This window comes from Centroberyx gerrardi, chromosome 14 (genome assembly GCF_048128805.1).
Source record: "Centroberyx gerrardi isolate f3 chromosome 14, fCenGer3.hap1.cur.20231027, whole genome shotgun sequence".
Classification (NCBI taxonomy): Eukaryota; Metazoa; Chordata; class Actinopteri; order Beryciformes; family Berycidae; genus Centroberyx; species Centroberyx gerrardi.
This window is the reverse complement of record NC_136010.1, coordinates 11,478,542-11,499,532: the sequence shown is the minus strand read 5'-3', so window position 1 is coordinate 11,499,532 and position 20,991 is coordinate 11,478,542. Positions and strand designations below refer to the sequence as shown.

The 20,991-nt window shown below is 46.4% G+C and overlaps 1 protein-coding gene across 3 annotated transcripts in view; it reads left to right on the top strand.

Annotated features, from left to right (window-relative positions):
- Positions 1 to 20,991, top strand: part of arhgef25a (Rho guanine nucleotide exchange factor (GEF) 25a) — a 44,682-nt gene that overhangs the window by 7,915 nt on the left and 15,776 nt on the right. Inside the window, exon 1 of one of the 3 annotated variants that reach the window (XM_078288435.1) lies at positions 4,223 to 4,750. The exons of the other annotated variants lie outside the window; for them this stretch is intronic. Coding sequence (XP_078144561.1) covers positions 4,636 to 4,750 — 115 coding nt within the window. The 5' untranslated portion in view covers positions 4,223 to 4,635. Of the gene's footprint in view, positions 1 to 4,222; positions 4,751 to 20,991 lie in introns of those variants that run through there. 3 annotated transcript variants of the gene reach the window in all.

Sequence of the window (20,991 nt, the reverse complement as noted above, 5' to 3'; positions counted from 1 at the left end):
TTAAATGGCATACATTATGAATGAGTTTGCTCCAGCGGAGTGTGCGTTGTAATTATGATATCACTTTTCAGAGCACATCACTACAAAAACCATTGTGTTTAGTAAATTGTTTGTGTGCATTTGCAGGAGACATTGCACATTGTGTTAGAGAGTGTGAGAGAGAGAGAAAGAGAGAGAGAGAGAGAGAGAGAGAGAGAGAAAGAGAGATCAACATGGTCAGTTACAGACAATTTAACGTCCCCACTAAATCGATTGTAAAACATTCATAAATCACATTCATGATCCTGATTCCAACTTGCCTCCTAAATATCTCTATCCATCTGCAACGTGCCTCGGCACACAGAGTCTTTAGACGGGCCGTTCAATCCGGTCCAGTGTGAGTGTGCATGTATAGATTTTCCAATCCTCTGTCACCACAGTAGTCCAGGATGAACGACTCTTTCTGCACATCTGTGTTTATGCATGGGCATACGTGTGTGGATGAATCATGTTTATTGTGTTCTGTTTTGTGAGACTGAGAAAGAGGAGGAAGGTGGGATGGAGGGAGGGAGGGAGGAAAGGAGAGAGAAAAAAGGAGAGAGATGCTGGGTGTTAACGCACGCCTCACCTCACATCCCTCCTCTCCTCCTCCTCCTCCTTGTTGGAATCACGCAGTGCTGGGGAGGAGCATTTTTTCCATACTTTTACTAACATTCATGGCTTTGCGCACGTCCGCTGCGCCAAAGTCAATGTTCATTTGTTCAAAGGTTTCACTCCATATTGAGAGAATGATAGGTGTTGGGCTCCAGGGCTGATCCACAGAAACATAGAAACAAGGTTCCCTCAGTACAGAACAGTCACAAAAATCACCACACAATATAAACATCATCAAGTGCATTTTGAGTTTTGGCCATTTTCCTTTATCATATCATCATTCTGTGTATAATCATAATGTCAGTGTGTTCCTGAATGAAACATTTCATATTCCAGCTGTAATGGTGTTACTGCTGACAGAATATTGTTGAAATATGAGGCTAAAAGAAAACAATCTCTTTCTATGTTTGCAATACTCTGAGCAGCGGTGCTGACTGAGTGAACCAGCAGTCACCGCAGCTTGAAGTAACCTCATGCAACAGGTACAAACGCCCTCTACTGGATGCCTTATGGAAGCACAAGCACATCCGGCAGCTGCTAACTTGAGAGTACATGAAAAGCTTATTCTGCATTCACTACATGAACACTGAAAACACCTCAAGAGCAATGTGTTCTCTGTTATCACTCCGCTGTGCAGTCGCTCTGTGTATAGAGCGATAGTGCAGTCATTCTCTCAATTTGTAATGTTTTGTCCTTGGATTCTTGTCTCAGTGTCTGCTTTTTATCTTGTTTCCTTTCAACTCTCAGTTCTGCCATCAAATCCATTGTTTCTCAGCCCTCTTTGAATCGTGTTCCTATGCTCAGACAGTGTTCGGCAGCCATATCGGCATCAGACGAGTGGAGACACTCAGCAGCGCTGCTCAATATTCCCCGGGTGATTTGCCCCTTCAATCACAGTCGCTTAAAGCATCCATTATAAGCAAAGAAAGGGAGAGATGGAGGCAGGCAGCGAGGGAGAGGAGAGATTGTGATCTCTTTATATCTGTACAGAGCTGGTATTTGTAAGTGTTTGTGGATGGGTTGTGTGTGGCAAACCAGTGTGTGTGTGTGTGTGTGTGTGTGTGTTGTTTGGGCCTGACCTTCTACCTGAGAGTTGATAATGTGGCTATTATTGGCTCAGTATGCTCTCTGTGTGTCTGTGTGTGTGTGTCTGTGAGTGTGTTTGTGCGTGTCTGTGTGCATCTGTGTGTATGACAGAGAGAGTGAGCGAAAGAAACAGAAAAGCGGAGAGAGAAAGGGAGTCAGAGAGAAAGCGAAAGAGTAAAGCCTAATGCATACTGCGTGTAACTGTGTGTGTGTGCACTGTACTTTGTGTGGCTAATGGGTGAGGCAGCCGGGCTCCTCTGTTTGCTCTGAGAGTCTCCTGTAGACAGCAGGAACATCCTGACAGAAGTCTGCCACCACCCTGTCACTGTGGAGAGATGGATGCTAGAGAGGCAGCCATGCCAAACCACAGAGCACTTGACAGCACACCTCAGGGATGTGTGTGTGTGTGAGTGTGTGGTGTGTGTGTGTGTGTTGCGTGCCTCCCTGTACGGGTGTGTGTGTCTGTGTTCGGTGCCAGCCGACACTCAGCCGTCTCCTGTTTCCCTCGATGCCCCCGGAGAGGAACCTGAGTGGGTGCCGTGACGTTGCTTGTCTTTGTTGCAGTAATCAGGTGGTGATTTCCGCAGAGTCGGATCGTAGCCTGTGTGAAAAGACCGTGGCGTGACGCGCGCCGCAAAATTGGGATGAGCTCACAGCATTCTGAGTCATAAGCTGGCAGCTGCAGGCCTCGGAAATGCAATTTTTTGGTCAGAAAAACACGGGTTGAGTCTCAGAACATGCGATGTCTCATAGTGAGCGTTAACACCACCGATTTGTGCTTTCCTACTTCTGACGGTTGATGTCTTGAGTTGTGCAGTAGCCTGCCATGTTTATGGGCATTTTAACAGACTGTATGATTTCATCTGTACGTAAGGATGATGAGTCATAATTTATGGTTGGATGACTTGAATGTGAATGTGCTCTGATGTAAAGCGCAAGTCTAAATATGGTACAGTTAGTGTGTACTGCTGTGTTGGCAGTCATACACGTTTTACAGTTTCCAGGTTCGGAGAACAAGAGACCAAAAAAGCAGCTGAGCATGACAGCAACACACAAATTCATCAAAATAAAAAAGAAAAACACATTTACTCATTTCACAGACTTAAAGATAGATTGGACAGGTAGATCATTTCCTGAATGTGTGTGTGTGTGTGTGTGTGTGTGTGTGTATTGCAGTGTGTATGTTGTCTGTGGGCAGCAGAGAGTTGTTATGGCCCTGCCTGCCTGGCTGTGTCTTCACCTCAAGAGACACACCCCCTCAGTAAGATATGCACACTCACGTCTAGTGCCAGACACAAATGCCCATGTATGCACTTTCTGATTATCTGCACAGTCACTCAATCACAGACGTGCATGCACACACACACACACACACACACACACACACACACACACACATACACACACACACACACACACGCACACACATACTTAATCTGCTGCACCACAAGCCCTATCACGCACTATTTCATGAGTAAAACAGTTGAAACATCCAGGATAAAGGTTATGTCCCAGACTCCCAGCCGAAAGTATTGGTTAGTGAAAGTTCCCATTCAATTTAAGATAGATTTACTGAGCTGTTCTTCACTCTAGAGGTCGCTTTGGTTAGGCTGTCCCACTATTTATGTTGAAATGTCAGGCTGAATGACTAGCGTTACACACACACACATTCACACATGCACACACACAACACGCACACAAAGAATGCCAACATTGTGAAATTCGAGACCCCCAGCTTCATGGAAAAAAGAAAAAAAGAAAAACGCTCTGTCTCCGTGCTGGCCCCACGATCATAAATGAACACAAAAGTCATTATGGAGCTGCCCCAGCCAGGAAAGCCCACTATGACCCACACACTCTCAACAAGCCTTGCATAATAACACCTTTACAGACTCCTACTGGAAAAAGACATGACACCTTCAGCCTAACATGGCCTCTCCTCTGTAAATAGAATTATGTATCATTAGAGACCTGGGTGTTCTTATTTCCAGGGTCAGCTCTGAGCGGACACTAGAGAGCGTGGCATTTCATCTGGCCCGGGAGTTGGATTTCCAAGAGTCCCTGTTAAGCATTATCCATGCCAAAATGAGGTTCAACCACGTAGAAAAGAGGATAAGAGACAAGACAAGCGAGAAGCGAGGGACAGCGGACGGGGAGGAGAGGAAAAACAGCTGAGAAGGGGGGGGGGGGGGGGGAGAGAGAGAGGAGAGAAACAGAGGACAGGAAGAGAGAGAAAATAAGGGGAGTGGGAACCTTATCCTGGAATAGCCAGCAACTAGAGCTGCAGACTCCACCCCTCTCACCCCCTCCCCTTTCTCTGTCTCTCTCTCTCTCTCTCTTTCTCTTTCTCTCTCTCTCTTGCCCTCACTCTCTCTCTCGCCAAAGCAGTCTCCCAGTCTGTCATTTGACCAGGCAGTTCACAGAGGCGAGAGCTCAGCAACTAAAAAGAAAACAGAGAAGAGAGAGAGAGAGAGAGAAAGAGAGAGAGACAGACAGAGACAGAGAAGGAAGGGAGCGGATTCACCTACATGACAAGCGTGCTGGAGTCTTTCCTTGGCTTTTTCTTACCAGATGAAAACCTGAGTGTGGATTTCTTCCCAGCTGCTTTTGTTTTTTTTTGCGGGACTGTTTCTCTACTTAGTCTGGACCGTGGGCTTTTACTATCTGTAATCAGCTGAGGAGGCTCATCTGACACCTTTTTGGGATTAACACTTTTGAGGATCGCCCCCGCCCCCCCCTCCACCACCACCACCACCAGCCCCAGCAAACCTCTGCTTGTGTGCATGTTTGTGTGTGTGAGAGAGAGATAGAAGAAGAGAGAGAGAAAGAGAGAGAGAGAGAGAGAGAGAGAGAGAGAGAGAGAGAGAGTGCCATGCCCACCTCTGCTAGTGGTCGGACCATCCAGAGGGGTTCAGCATGAAAGGGGGCCACCATCACCACCACCACCACCACCACCACCGGGGCTGCGGCTGCCAACACTTGTTCCGTAAAGTCCTGGCCAAGTGTGGCTGCTGCTATGCCCGAGTCAGAGGTCAGTGTCACACACACACACGCGCGCGCACACACACACACACACACACAGAGTCACACACACGCACACATACACAAACAATGAGTCTCGTCGAGTCTATCATCGTGAGCCTAAGTACCGCTGGCTTTAGGTTCATACTGGTAAACAGCTTACGTGAGTTAGTTTATGTTTGTGTGCGTGCGTGTGTACATGTGTGTATTTCCACGTGTGTGCATTTACTATTTACTTTACATGTGTATTTGTTGATCATGCTGAACTGAAGCAATAACAAACAACAGTTATCTCCAGTCTCCTCTCCTCTCCTCTCCTCTCCTCTCCTCTCCTCTCCTCTCCTCTCCTCCCTCTCTCCTCTCCTCCCCCTCTCTTTCCATTTGATACCTCCGCCTGCCTGCTCCACATTCACTGGTTTTCCTCTCCTCCACATTTGCTTAGATGTCCACCCACCTCTCCCTTATCTCTCCCTCCATTCCTGTGAGCGTGTGCTAATGGTTTAAGTGTAAGCCTCGAGCCGCTCGCTCGCTCTCCCCGCCTCCAGCTGAAGCAACAGATGTGTGTCACACACACACACACACACATCCACGCACGCAAATAGTCTTCCTACAGATGGCTACACAGTGAGGAACAGGAAAGGGGACAAGCGTCATGCATTCTTCCATTAAAAAAATGGAGGAAAAGAGAACGAGAGAGTGTGTGTGTGTGTGTGTGTGTGTGTGTGTGTATGGGACTTGGAGAGTGGTTGTACTCATCACGGTGAGTGTGTGTCAGATAGGTATGTGCAGCACGTGGATGGATGAAACGCACTGGGGGACTGAGCCACTCTGAAAAATTCCTCTACCCCAAACAGCGAGAGCAGAACAAAACAGCAGTAATCCCCCTCTCTCTCTCTCCCTCCACCTCTCTTGTTTGCTATAATGAAGTGCAGCAGGAAAAGCAGCAGTCCATTAGAATAGTGTGGGTGAGTAAAAGCAGCGGGTGGCACGATATGTAATAACAACAAAGCCGGTGCGCACATTTGTTTAGAATATATACAAAGCCGAGGACTCACTGTAACATCTAGCTGAGAGCAGACAAGACAAGATCATGTCTCTCTCTCTGTCTCTCTTTCATTCTCTCTCTTTCTGTCCCTCTCCTCCTCTTGTGCACACACATGACCTCTATTACAGTGAGTGGCTTGGAGGCAAAGTTAAAACAACAAGGGTGTCTAGTGGCAGCACCGGAGTTTACATGTGTACATTCCCCTTTACAAGGCTATATCAAAGGGATAAACAGCAGCCTACCCGCTGGGGCTCGGTTCATAGGGGGCTCGCGAAGTAGGCTTTCATATTATTGGCCGACATTCTTGGATACATACCTCAGATGCCTTCAGTTTAATCTCTTATGTAATGGATATTCTCCTTTTCCATCGCCTGCAGCACCCCACCGCCTCACTCCTACCATGTTATCATAGCAAATACACCCACATCTAGTCGGTAATACACAGACATGCGGGGGACTGGAAAAATGAAACATCTTGGGCTATAAAAAGAAATGGGAATAAACACAAGAGCAAGAACATAACTTCAACAGACAAGTAGTTTCTCAATTCAGTACACAACTTTTAGCCTATTAGAGGGCTTGTTTGGATTCAACATGAGGTTCTTACTCGCAATTTAATATCATCAGATGTTTTATATTTTATAGTAAGAAGCAGGAAAGTCCTTGATCTTCCTTTACAATCTGAGCTGGAGCAGTGCGAGCGCTATACCCTCTGGAGAAGCCACGCTATAAAACTCCAGTCGTCTCTCCGAGGGAACTTTAACTATTGATGTGAAGCTGTGTGCTGTATGAAACTTCTTCACAGAGCATGTAAAGTACATTTCTATGTTGCTACTGCTGGTTTGGTCCCACTAGGACACTGAGGAGCTCGCATCAAGTCATTTCCCCTCGTCAGATACAATAAAGCAGCTTCTTCTATAATTAACATGATGTCAGAGGATAAAGTTCGGCTGTGGTGAACCTTAAGGCTTAGAGTCTTTAAAGTCCCAATGAAACAGCGCTTTGAGAGCATCTTGCTTCCTTAATTTGATTATTGAAACAGGATATTGAGGTGGTACATATTCATTCAAAAGTGTAAGCCAATGGGATATCAGACAGGGAGAGAAAGGCAGTTTTATTGGTTGGATTTTGTCATGTACGCCTACAGGTACAGCATGAGGTCACCATTAAAGATGTTTTATGATATAAAATACAAGAACATAAAAAATGTGCAAATTTTTGGGAATTTATTGTTAACTAGGTGTATATTATGGCATGAAAAGTTAGCTAACAAGGTGAAAAAGTCACTTTTCATTTCACTATGACTACCCCAAAACTCTTGTTTATAGGTCAAGCCAGCCAGATAGAGTTTTCTTTAGTCCATGTAGGGCTTTTTTTTTTTTTAACACTTCCTCTGTCTCTCTCCCTCCTCTCTTCCCGTCTCTAAGCGTCTCTCCTCCTCCGACATTTTCTATCACACATTCTAAACACATTTCTAACTCATTCATCTCTGTGTGGGGATTATGGCAACTCGTCCAATGGGAGCACAAGCTGAGTTCACACTCAGGCTCCCGCTGTTTCTGTTGTGGTGTTTATAGGAAAAACACTGGATGATGTGGGTCTGAGCTTGCCATCCGTGGTCCTCAGCACCTCTAGCTGTCCCAAGACCTTGTTCTGATCAGGTCAAGCATGTCACAGTATGAAGTAGTTCCTATGCTTCACAGTAGAAGAGTCAAGTTTATTATGGTTTGTGTACAACACTAAGTGAAACGGTAACTGCGTTCCACTAGTTCCTACTCTGAATTGAGATAGGCTCGATACTAGAGGGGGGTTTGGTGGGCAGTCATGCACAGCCAGACTAAATACAAAAAAATGGCTTGGTGTGACGGCTGCCGGTCTGCTCACATGACTCTCATTTCCATAGAAAACACAGAATTCCCTCTTCAATGTCATCTTTGTCCTTAACCTACTGTATTGTACTGAACTGTGCGCCTGGAGACCCACTGTGGATGACGTACCGACACCATTCACTGATTTAGAAAAAGAAAAAAACACACTCTATAGACAGAAGAGGAAATTATAGTGTACCGAATGATTCATTCTCTAAGTAGGCATAATAGGCGCTTACTCTGAATGATGACACACAGTACAGTATGCCATCTTGTGTCACACACACCCCTCCCTCCCCCACACACACATGCATGCATACACACACACACACACACACACATACACACACACTTCAATGGATATTGGATATATGACTAGATTTGCTAAGGAAATTCCAACAGGTGTCACTCAGTATGAATGATTGACGCTTCCCTCTGAGCTGTCACTGTGTTCCCTGTCGGTTGTGTGTGTTGTCTGATCTACTCACAGTGTGTTTCTAGTGCTGAGAGCCTGAGGCAGGATGGCCGTCGCTCCTGTTTCCTCCCCACTCACCTCCATCAAGAACGGGGACTGCAATGCGCAAGACAACCAGTCAAATCAATGGCTATCTGTGGCCCAATACAGGCTATATAGCACATTGTTGGCACGTCTTAATCAATGTGTAATGATGCGGGAACGAAATCTGTGGGGCCCCTCGCTATAGGCGTGATCATATGCAAATGTGTGTGTGTGTGTGTGTGTTGCATGTTTGTTGCAGGACTGACAAGTGCCTGGAGGCATGGAAGAGATAGAGGAAATATTGTGCAGGAACAACATATACGTATAAACATGAGCCTTTAGCCCAGCAGGGGGGCGGGGTTTGGGGAGGGGATTATTGATTGGAGCAGTACTCAGCATGAAAGAGAAGTGGATGTGAGGGCAAGAAAGATGGACAGGGAGAGAGATGGGTATAATGAAACAGAAAGTACGTATCATTTTGGTGGTGCTTTGCAGATGGACTGCTGGAGGGCTATTAATGAGGGCTATTTCCCAGCAAAGACTATTGAAGAACCACGCTAAAAAGTGTTGGGAAAAATACTGATGATTGTCTGATGTTGCACGCAGTCAGTGGGAGGAGATACAACCTGTGGATTCACAAATGAGATCTGACAGGAGGATTGTGTTTTGGGAAGTGTGTGAGGCGACAGGTGGAGTGGAGCACGCATTGCTCATTATAGCAGAGTCATAAGTCACTAAGGAAATGCAGCCTCTCCTCTTTTCTGAGGCCTAGACAATGATTCCTTCCTGAGATACAGGACTTTCAAATATAGGAAGGAATTCACATGTATTATGCCTGCAAATCCCCTCGCATCCATATATAGGAAAATGATACTGATGATGACCTTGATTTTCCTTATACATACACAGTAATGAAATAAACCACTCAATTCTAAGCCATCACAGCCATTTCTATATTGCATTTTTACCTCCCACACACCTAATGGTAATTGGGAAGCACCCGGAGGTAAATCTGACATGCATAAATGCAGGTTGCCAGAGGGAAAGAGTGAACGAAAGAAAGATAGGGATGAAGTGGAGGAAAGATCACAGTTAAACAAGGCAGTGCTGTCAGCCTTTCCTGTGGTAGAGAGAGAGAAAGAGGAGGAAGGAGAAAGAAAACGTTGGGAGCTCCACAAGAAGAGTGACTCTTTCTAGCTGATTGACTATCCCTAACCCTATTTCTTCTGCCTCTCTTGCTCTCTCTCTCTCACGCACACACACACACGCACACACACACACACACACACACACTCACACACACACACACACACACACACACACACACACACTCACACACACACACACTCACACACGCACACACACACACACCCCAGTCTGTTGTTTGTATCGTTTCCCTCCCCGGTCCCTTGCCTGCTCCGTTCCCCCAGCAAGGCAGGCAGGCAGCTGTACCTGTGCCTGGGAGGCTTGGTAAAAGATGACTGGGCTACAGCAGCAGCAGCAGCACAATAATAACAACAACAACAACAACAACAACAACATCCTCTCCATCTGTGGACTGCATGTTCATTCTGTCAAAGACTCCATTCCCCCTCCACACTTATCTCTGTCTCTCTGCTCCTGCCTCTGCCTCTCTCTCGCTTTCTCTCTCTCCTTCTCCTCACTCTTTCTCTGCAGTGCTGCCTTGAAATATGCATTGCTATATACAGTATGTGTGAATCTGCATCTGTGCCCTGTGTGCGTGTGTGTGTGTGTGTGTGTGTTTGTCTGTGAGTGTTGGGGGGGTGGGGGTTGATTCATGCGTGCAATGAGTTAGAACAAGGATCCCCTCTAGCACTGACACACACGCACACACACACACACACCCACACACACACACACACACACACACACCCACACACACACACACACACACACACACACACACGCACACAGATTTACATGAATGAGAAACAGAGACAAACACAGAAAAGTGTAAGAATAAAGAGAGGACACTTGCAATTCATAGAACAATAAATGGAACAATAACTGCCTCATAGCTCCTCCACTTGTTCTGAGAACAGCACTCTCTCTCTCTCTCTCTCTCTCTCTCTCTCTCTCTCCCCCCCTCTCTCTCTGCATCATCAGCACAGTCTCTCCCCCTCTCTGGAGCACAGCTTCATTTTATACACTTTACGCCACACTCAGCACCATTCTGCATATAACTGCACTGCACAAATACTGTATATGCTTTGCAACCATTTGGCAATGCAGAGCTTCAAAACCTCATGGCTCATTTGCTGCAGATACACGATAAACGATAACGTGATACTTAATTGATCCTCGTAGGGAAGTTGTGTTTGTTCACTTGCCCTCCTCCACAGGCAGGTCAGAGGTCAGTGTCAGGGTAGGGAAGCAGTGTCTTGCTCCAGGACACTTCAGCAGGGTGGTTGTTTGATGAACCCCGGCTCTCCCTGCGCCAACCTGCTGCCCCAAAACCCCCTGAATCATTTTCGATCAGAGGTCGAGTGCGCTGCTGACAGAAAGCAGCCCCGTTGGCTTTGGTGTGGGAAAATTGTCGTGACAACAGCAGTCTGTCTTTTTATGCCTCAGCTGGAAAAATCTTCCTTTGTCATCAGCTTATAAGGCCTCATTCCTTTGGACATTATGGAAAAAGCAACAGAAATAGCTGAAATTGAAGGTATGCTGAACTGCTTTGGCCCAGCCCTGCGTTCAGTGGTGGGAGATATTTTTAAACCCTACACCCCCCACCCCCCACCCCCCACCCCCCCAACCTCATCATCTCCTCTTGCCCTCCCTCTCAGCCCCTGTCTCCTCTCTGCTGTGCAGCCAATCTCCCTCATATTGTTTCTCTCAAACCTCTCTCTCTCACACACACACACACACACACACACACACATGAGAGAGAGAGAAATGGAGTGAGAGAGAGGGGGAGACTGACAGATACCCACTGCTCCCAGTCCCCCAGCTGGATGAAGAATAGCCCGGCCTGAATTTTGGGCCGAACGTTGCATGATTTGCCGGCGTGGAATGTGAACACCAAGTGGAGCATTAAGATCATTCCTGGGGCATTCTCATTCTCCATCTCCCCCCCCTCCCCCTCCTCCTCCCTCTTCCCTTCCTCTCCCCCATCTCTCTCTCAGACCGGTCGGCATACAGCCAGTCAACCTGTTATTAATTATGTCTTTTCCCCTTTTCACCATTTTCACCATCTCCTTTTTCACAGTTTGCTCTCCCTTCCTTTTGCTCCACTAAACGGCCCTGCCCCTGACATATTTCCTGGGCTCCCGTGCACTGGCTCCTTCTCCTGCTATCTCTCTCTCTCTCTCTCTTGCTCAGAGATCTGTTTGTAAACGTGCGGAGGAGAAGAATGAGGGAACAAATTATGAAACACAGGAGTGCATTCCATACCTTGTTTAGAAGAGAGGGGGAGAGGAGCCACTTCCCCACGCGATTCCACCTCAACTTTCAGCCCATATGGCTCTTTTTATGTCTGCATTCTTTAGAGGGGTCACTGTGAGACTATTTCTTACAATACTACAACTAGGTAATTCTCAAAGGGTGTGTTAATTAACACATATCCTTATCTTCTATCAAATTCTACAAATTCAAACTGTGCTGTAATGAAGCATAAATGAATATAGGGGGAAAACTTGTTCAATTTCTACTCAAAACTTCTTTTCATCCAACAAGAGCAGACCATGCTGAACTCAACACGTTGACGTTGACCGATTACTTCACTGATTGCTTGTGGTGGTGGTTCAGTTGAGTCACCAAACCTCAAGTCCAAGTCGAGTCCCAAGTCCTCAATTTTCGAATCCGAGTTCAAGTCCGAGTCACCAAGATCCTCAGAAGTCCTCAATACTTGAGTCCGACTCCAAGTAACCAGTTCAAGTAATCCATGCTAGAACAGTCTTTTCCTCTAGTATCCTTTTACATATTTTACATTTGGCACTACTTTTCGCACCAATTTATGTAAAATCCATCCACAATACATGGTGGCGCCATCTTCATCTTTCACCTGACTATAACGACGCTGCCATCCATGGTTGTGTTGTAAGATACATTTTCACAGCCTATGTCTACATGTAGGCCGATATTGTTAACCCACCAGATGACCAGCTACAAATTTAGTTGAAAAGAATTGTGGCCGATGTCTAAGGGGATCAAGTCCCATGTTCATGAATTGCATGGAAATATACTGAGCCTGTCAGTGTGCAGAACACTCTAATTTTGGCCGGTCCCCTGTCCGGTTGTCCCCATAGAATACTTGATAGAGGCCTGGCTGAGAAACTTTCCATAACAGTGCACAAAGCAAAGCAAACAGTGCAAGGAGACAATACTGAGAGGGTTGTGCTGTTGTGTTGGGGGGAGGGTGGGAGGGGGGAGCGGCCTGAGCTTTGGCTAAAAAGCAGAGGAACTGAACATGCTTCCTCTACACTAACTGACCCTGAGAACAAGTCTGTTGTGTCTGGGAAAGGTTACCTTGCTCTAAATCACATTTACAGTTCAAACAATGGATTTAAAGGCCCTGCCAGTTCATTAGTAACATGACCTGCATTAAAGGCTGCCCTATGGGAAAACTAATGCTGTTACACTGCAACTCTAGAGATATGAATTAGTCAGTGTATTGCTGTTTTGTTGACCTCTGACCTGAATATTACTCTGAATCAATCCTCCCTCTCATTTCTCTTTCTGGCGTCTGTGACCAGGTCTTCCTACAGTACTTGAATGGATTTGCGTATTCATGAGAGGCATCCTCTCAATAATAATGACCATATGGAGGGCTCTTGTTCCAAATACAGGATTTGATCTGAAATAGACAAAAGCTGACAGGTGCAGATGGTTTCCTTGAATTTGGAATTAGCTTTTCAAAGGCATCCTGTGTGCGCACAGCATTGTTGTACAAATAACCATAAGGCTTTATGCATTTAGTTGTGTGTTACTGTATAAATATTGATGGAAATCCATACAAATTATAAGGCTTTTTGTATGAGTGTATGTGTTTTGCATGTGTGTGTGTGTGTGTGTGTGCGTGTGTACGCACATGCACAGGCTTGTGTGCACGTGTGTGCTCCCATGTGTGTATGTGTGCCCACAAGTCTAGGTTGATTTCATGTCTTGCTGACGGCTAATCTTTTGTGCGGCTGTCCCTCACTCTCTCTCCTCTTGGGTTTAGTTGCTATGGCGATGAGAGTGGGGAGAAGCAGAGAGCCATGGAAAGGAATGAGAATGTGTGGCTGGAAAGCCCATCAGGTCTGACTAAGACACACTGTACCAGCACACCTTCACACAACAGGCTTTCATCTGCAGGTCAATACATCCTGCCAGATCAACATGTCCAGTGCACTTGATTATTCTTTACATTTTATACTAGAAGAATAGTCTTAGATGTGGCACTTGAACCTCTTATGGAAAGTTCAAATAAATCTCAGAATATCTATTGAATGCTTGGATCTAAAAGACATGGTCATATGTGATGCTGTATTTTAGGAATTTGCATGCCAGCCAGTTAAAAGCAAAGCCAGCTTTCAATGCGTATTTGACTCATATGCTTTAGGTGTATACAGTAGTCTTCGCTCATCACAGTTCAGAGAAATGACCTTGTACATAGACAGTGTGACAAACAGCAAGGGCCCAGAGCTGAGAGCTGAGAGGTCCAGACCTGTCAGGCAGACTGAGGCCAGGAGGAGCCAGGAGGAGCCAGGAGGAGCCAGGAGGAGCCAGGAGGAGCCAGGAGGAGCCAGGAGGAGCCAGGAGGAGCCAGGAGGAGCGGCTCCTCGTCCCTGCAGCCCAGCAGGGACCGCAGCTCTGTCTCCAGCTCTCCCAGCAGGCCTCCTGACTGGCACTGCCACAGCTGCCATATGGAATCACAATCGCTTTTAATTTGCTCTGTGTTCTCAGCCACCTCAGGCTTAATGGCAGCCTTGTTTACCCCTAAACAGCAGTGTGAGGCGCTCTCTCACTCTCTTTCTGTGTGTGTGTGTGTGTGTGCGTGTGTGTTTGTGTGTTTGTGTGTGTGTGCTGCCAGCCTGCTGCCTGCTGCTAAAGAGGCTGAAGGGGTACTGCAGATCATCACTATGATTATCTGGGTACACACACACACACATACACACACACACACACACACACACACACACACACACACACACACACACACACACAGGAGCCATCTGGACACTACAGAAGACAAAAGGTCATGCAAGTGCTTTGCTGTAATATCACATTATCTATACCAATTACTTTAAAACTTTTCCCTGTGGGTCCAAATTTTCAAAATCTTTTAAGAGCCAAAAGTGATTTTCTGTATAATTAGATTGGCTAATCAACCAATTACCATGTCTGCAGGTTGCTCTGGCAACATAACATAGACAGTAGCTTTAGATACCAATTTAGTTTGAAAAATGTGTCATGTTGCAGTAACCTTTTCACGACTCCCCTTTGGGTCCTGACTCTCAAAACTCTGTTCTAACTAGGAAAAAGTACTTCTGTGCAATTGAATAGAGAAAAGAGAATTGAGTAAAATAGAATCAAGCCAGATTTTTCAACACCCATTATATGTTGTGTTACCATACACACACAAAAATCCTAATATCATACTATATTTTGTGAGACAGGACAGCAAGGTGTAAACACTCAATATCAGCAGCTTTTATTTATTACCATGCCAACAGTGACTGATTTTGTCCCTCACCACTCAATAGTGATCAATAATGTTTATCCCAAGCACAGCATGGGCAAAATTAAGGTTACGATCTGTGACGCCAATGGGGAATATGTGAATATGGTAGACATCAGTCAGACACACACATACACACACACACACACACACACACACACACACACACACACACACACACAGACAGACAGAGAGAGGGAGAGAGAGAGAGAGAGAGAGAGAGAGAGAGAGGGATGAAATAAGGGAAAGAAGAGAATTTCCACCTCCTCCTCCTGATCCCATGGTGCTCAGTCGTTAATATCTTGGAGTGAGTGTGAAATAGACTGCACTGGAACCCTGATCCCTGCAGTTTGAGTCTGTGAGTGTGTGTGTCTGTCTGTGTGTCTGTGTGTGTGTGTATGTGTGTGTGTGTGTGTCTGTATGGCTGGTTTCCCTGGGGCTTATGGCAAGGGGAAATAGAGGCTGATGGTGCCAGCGGCCCGGCTAGTCTCGCCCTGGCTGCTTCTAGTGGAATGGCTGGCTTGAGGTTTTCAGTCCTGCTAACCACAAATGTGCTTCCAGCCTCACATTGCCAGCAGTGGAACAAAAACCAGAGTCGCCGGTAAGATCTCCACTGCCCACTCATGCTGATGCATCCTTTTTTTTTTCTCAACAAAGTCAGATCAAATCACATGGAAAGACGCTGGAGGATTACTTGAAGCCTTGGCTGAGAAGATAGACACATTATGTCAGCAGCAGGCAGCAGTTGATGATGAAAATGCACAACCTTAGCCACTTGAAATGCAATATCGACGCTATGCTCAGGCTGACCTGATTTTGACAGCCAGTTGCGCTAGTGGATTAGATCTATCCATCACTTAGGGCTGTTTCATAAGCCCTCATCAGGAGAAGTGTCTGACTCACTGTTCCACACTGTTCCATAGACAATAGGATTAATGCCAGAATCATCTATTCAAGCCCTTTTCTATGACTTTGATGCTTTCCACTGATGAGAAATATGCCACAGCAGTCTGTCTGGGAGCGCTGATAAGCTATGGATCACGATGGGAAGGAGCCCATGATGGCTTGTTTGTGAGTCGCTTGAGTCTGTCTACCACATATTTCATTTTGTGCTCCAGTGGAATCACTGGTGTGTGTGTGTATGTTTATGTGTGTGTGTGTGCGTGTGCGTGTGCCTGCTTGCATTTCGGTGTGTCTGCATAAAGTAGGTCAATAGGAGGACAGGAAATCACTGTTCACCTGTCTGTCTGACTGCAGTGTGTCTCCCAAGACAATTCAGCAGTTCTCGCAAAAAACGTACACACACACACACACACACGCACGCACACACACACGCACAAGGATGACAATACTTGTGCCATTGCATACATGCTTGTGAGCATTGTTGTGGCATTTATTATATCTAGCTCATGTGTCTACGCATGTGATTAGGAATTAACATGAGCTTCTGCTTGTGTGCACTTCAGTATATTTATAAGGCAGCAGAAGCCCTGGGTCGCTCCTCTTCTTCACTGTCTCCTCCTCGACTCTGATCCACAGTGCCAACTTAACCCTGGCTGCCATTCACCTCCCCTTCTCCCGCTCAACCTTAATTTACTGCTCACCTGAGTCGTGAATAATCCCCGTTCTCCCCCAACAGTCCACCTCCCAGCTTCTCCCTCTTTCTTCTGTTCAGTCAAATGTACGCCACCAGAACACATTCCTTGGTTTGGAGGAAGTCCTAGCTTGCTAATCTCTCTTGCTAATTACAGAGGGATTTCTGAAGTTGTGCTGTAGGCTCAGTTGCTCAGTCTAACCACCGTTGTGAAGAGGAGAGAAGAGAAGAGAAGAGAAGAGAAGAGGAGAGAAGAGAAGAGAAGAGAAGAGAAGAAAATTATTCTAAAGCACCTTTAGTTTAAGTCCAGCTAAAAACAGAGACGCTCAAATCGTGATCACATCAAAAGAGAAGAGAAGAGAAGAGAAGAGAAGACAAGAAGCGGACAAATATTCCAAGTAATTTTCCTTTCCTCCCCTCTCACTGTCTTCTCGGCCAGGCAGGCAGACGCATTGGGTTGTGCCTGTTGGACTTGTGCTGTGCTCAGCAGCTTTGGGACAGAGCAGGGCATTGCACCAGAGGTAGATCAGCGGTCTGATCCCGGGGCAGGACCCAGCCACTGTGTAAACACTGCACTGCAGAGAGATTTGGAGGAGAGGGGAGAGGCTAGAGTGCAAAAGAGGGTGGCAGAGGAAAAGAAGGAGGGACGCTGTCAGTGAGGGCACAACGTAGAGGCGGAGGAGTGAGGGTGAAGAGGAAGGGATGAGGGAGGAAGGGACGAGGGAGAGAACAGCCAAGTGCCAGCATTTATTAACCAAAAGCAGCAGAAAAAAAAATTATACATAAATAAACCAGCCTGGGGCCAGGAGTATAAACATCATGACACTGACTAAAACAAAACTGAACAATCTGGAGTCGGAGAGGAACAGACAGGAGTTCCTGAAGGTTTGGGGGGGTCAAGTTGTGTGAGGATTACAGCTGACAGTTATTCAGTAGGATTTTATACAGTAAAAATACTATAAAGGTTCAGCACAGGACAGTTAGAGGGTTTCCGGTCATGTTATGCTGCAGGTACTGAGTGCCTCCTTGTCTCCCAGGTCTTTCAGTCTGTGTATCTGAGTGTCTGAGTGCGGCCCAAGCCCTGCTAGTTGATGGGAAGAGTGTCCATTTCCTCTGAGTGGGTGAAATGTAATATACAAGTAGGGCCCTGTGCTCAAGAGCAGAGGAGGGTGGTGGTGGTGAGAGAGAGACAATGAAAGAGAGAGAGAGAAGAGAGGATAAGCATGCTGTGCGCTGAGAGCTGTTGGCCGTGACGCAGGCGGGCGTCTGGTGACTGGTGCGTTGATTCCCACTCTCAGACCCCCGGGGCTGTGATCTCTGAGGTGCTGGCTTTGATTGGCAGCTTCAAGAGCCTCTTAGACTCAGCTGGACGTTTGACACGGCGGTGGGCACCATGGTGACCAGCAGGCCGCCTGCCTCTGATCTGCAGTGTTGTTTGCGCTGACAGACAGACAAGACAGGACGCCCTGATCACAGGTGAACAGTACAGTGTCTGTCTGCAACCGACCACCTAGACAGGCGCCCTGGAAATACGAAATGAGATTGTGTGTGTGTGTGCGTGCCAGTGTGTGTGCTCCTGCGTGTCTGTCTGTATGTGTGTGTTAGTGCCAAGCCCAGTGATGCCTAAATTGCCTATGGTCCCGAGAGGCCCGGGGATTGAGAGAGAGCTCCAGCGGCTGTGAACAAGTTTGCTCCATTACAGCCAACGCTTTTAGCCTGATTTGTTGGCTCAGCAGCACTCACTTATCAACTGATCAATAAAGGGAAATTGGACCAAACTTCTTCAGGAGGGCTAACACTTAGAGCACATCCATCCACATCATCCACCCACAAGCTGTGCCCACAGCAGAGGCTACTTTGCCTGCGTGACTTGCCCTTATTTTCTTTCCAAGGAGTTTTCTGTTTCAAACATGAATGGCCAGGAAATGTACCTCTGATTCAATCATATCCAAATCAAACCTTTGCAACCTTCACAAGAATAGCATATCGGATGTTTTCCCTTCCCGCGTGACCAGGCAAGCTGGGTCAGAAGTGGTCACTGGATAATTCAATTCAATTTCAATTGAATTCAAAACTCTTTTCTCCCATAAGGGAAATTTGGTGTGCAGACAGAGCTTACAGTAAAACCACATGAAGAAAACAAACAATGAAAACACACAGGAAATTGCTACAATAGTTACCAAACAGACAAACATCAAATGATAAGACCAGACATGGAGTGAATAACTTGATACAGTGCAATAAAAAGTTGTTCATCAATGCAAATACAATAAAGGAATGAGATTCTAGATAATTTTGTATGCAACCTAATTGCAGTATGGATAAATGAGCTCCTGGTTTTGTTTCTTTTCAGTCAGTCACAAGAAAAGCTGCCTAAATTCTCAGCCCCTCTCAAGCTGCCCTCTGAGGGGGTGGCTAATATCAAACTCCCCTGTCGAGAGTGGCTAACATCAAGACAAAGTCTGGAAATACTTTGCAGCAGAAAGCCACATCCACTCGCTTCTAAAGTTACATTGCACAGCAGAAACATTTTGGGCTAGCCTCCCGGCCCGGCAGCCGCTTAGCCTTTCAGTCTTTCAGACAGTGAGTGGGCGTTTGGTGAAAGCCCAGCATTAACTGATCACCACAGATCAGGCCAGCTTAATGCGACGCTGTTGCCCTGCTCCTTTCAGCTGTTAATTATCGCAAGCGCATAAACAATAGTCAACTTGCATTAACAAAATCAGCCTGCGTAATCTTTTCTTAGAAACACCATTATGGAGATGAATGTCGCTGGGCACTATCAGCGTGTAACAAGACAGAGGGAGAGTGGGAAGGTTTTTTCCACTGTGTAGGTGCATAATGGTATCAACTCCTCTTATGTTGCCGTGCGTGGGGAGAGAGGGAGCACATTGCCCTAAGGGGAAACTCATATCATCTCTCTCTGCGTTGTACAATTTCCTCACCGTTTCTGTAAAAAAGCTATTGTACACGTCCTTGTAGTGGCTTGTGCAAGGCTTCACAACAATACAGAGACGCAATCTCTGAAGCGTTCCAGGGTCAATAGGGAAACTGACCCATATGCACGATGAGCAGCGGGGAAACTGCAGAGCCTAGTTGCCATGGTGACAGATGCAGATATGATGATCCTCATTATAGAACCAGTGAATTATGTACAATTGGCAAATCATAAATCTGTACATCTGACAGCGCCACTGTGTCATTCTGACACACAGTTTCGGATCATTCGGTGTCACTGCTGCCTCCCTTCCCTGTCAGTTTCCCCCAGGCATGGAGGCGGTGTCAGCCTCTCTTCCCCCCATGCCTTGATAAGCTATCTCCGCTGATGTCTGGAGATGGTTAGCGGTGGTGTTACTGGCTGTGTCTGTGCACTTTGGCCCCTGAACCCTGACCTGGCTGAACCTGAGCGTGGAACGCTGGGAAACACAAACCTCATGGGCCTGGCCCTTGTTAAGGTCAGAGAAGCTGGGGTTGAGCTTACATATCACATGTGCTCAGCATCATTTTCATCCCCTCTCTTCTCTCTCTAGTTGTGATCCTCCAGAGATGAATACAGAGATGGTGCATGCATCGCCTCAGGTTTTTTACCAGACCATAAATATGACGGCTTTGAGATGTTTTTGACATCCTATTGTTTTCTCCTTCTAAGATATTTCACAAAGAGCAGCTAAGCTTGAACTCAAATTACTGTTTTTTTTTGTGTCGTCTCTCTGTCTACGGACCCGTCCACTGTTTGTTCAAAGTTTCCTTCCATTCCCCCCAGGATTCAGGCTTCTCCCTTCTTTGTACCCCTCTGCTTTCCACTCCTCCTCTCTTCCCTCTGTTCATCCCCCCATCCTGCCAGGCTCAGATCTCCTTACACTCTCCAGTCTTTCATGTGGATGGGGGGGATGGCGGAGAGGATGAGGAAATTGGCCACCCTGGGATCACACACACACACACACATGCATGATGCCTGTAAAATATGGCGAGACATGCTGGAGAGAGGTTAGAGGGGAAAATTCTCCCGCTGTGAAGGAGACACACAAACGCAGACAGCCTTTAGTTAGCAGTTAGGATCCCCAAAAAGTGTATTCCATCATGAATGTGAAAGATGTGTGTGTTGGGGGCAATGTGAGTTCATGGCGGTGAGTTGTTTTGCTCTGAGGTTAGCCATCTCTCAAACGCTGTGCCTGAGGCTTTACGATGGACAGTGGGGGACTTTTTTACATACCTCTTTCTCATCGATTGGAACACAGGCCACCATTGTATTTCTGAGGGAAATTAATTGGATGAATAAAGTGTGGAAAAGCTCAATCACTTTAAACATGAACGCTGAAGGGGATTGTGGATTTATGCTGGCTTTGATGTTGGAACACTCACAAAATGGGCCACACCCAGCGTGGCTTTACTGAGCAGTCTGCGTCCTACTGTTGTGCTCTGATAAGATCTCTCTCTGTGTCTCATATAGAGAATACACTGAAATGTACAAACAAATACATAGCAAATTCACAAACTGCATAGAAAGTGTATTTTTTATGGAAACCAAAGTTGAGCAAAGCAGTTCTACCACCAACTTTCTCACAT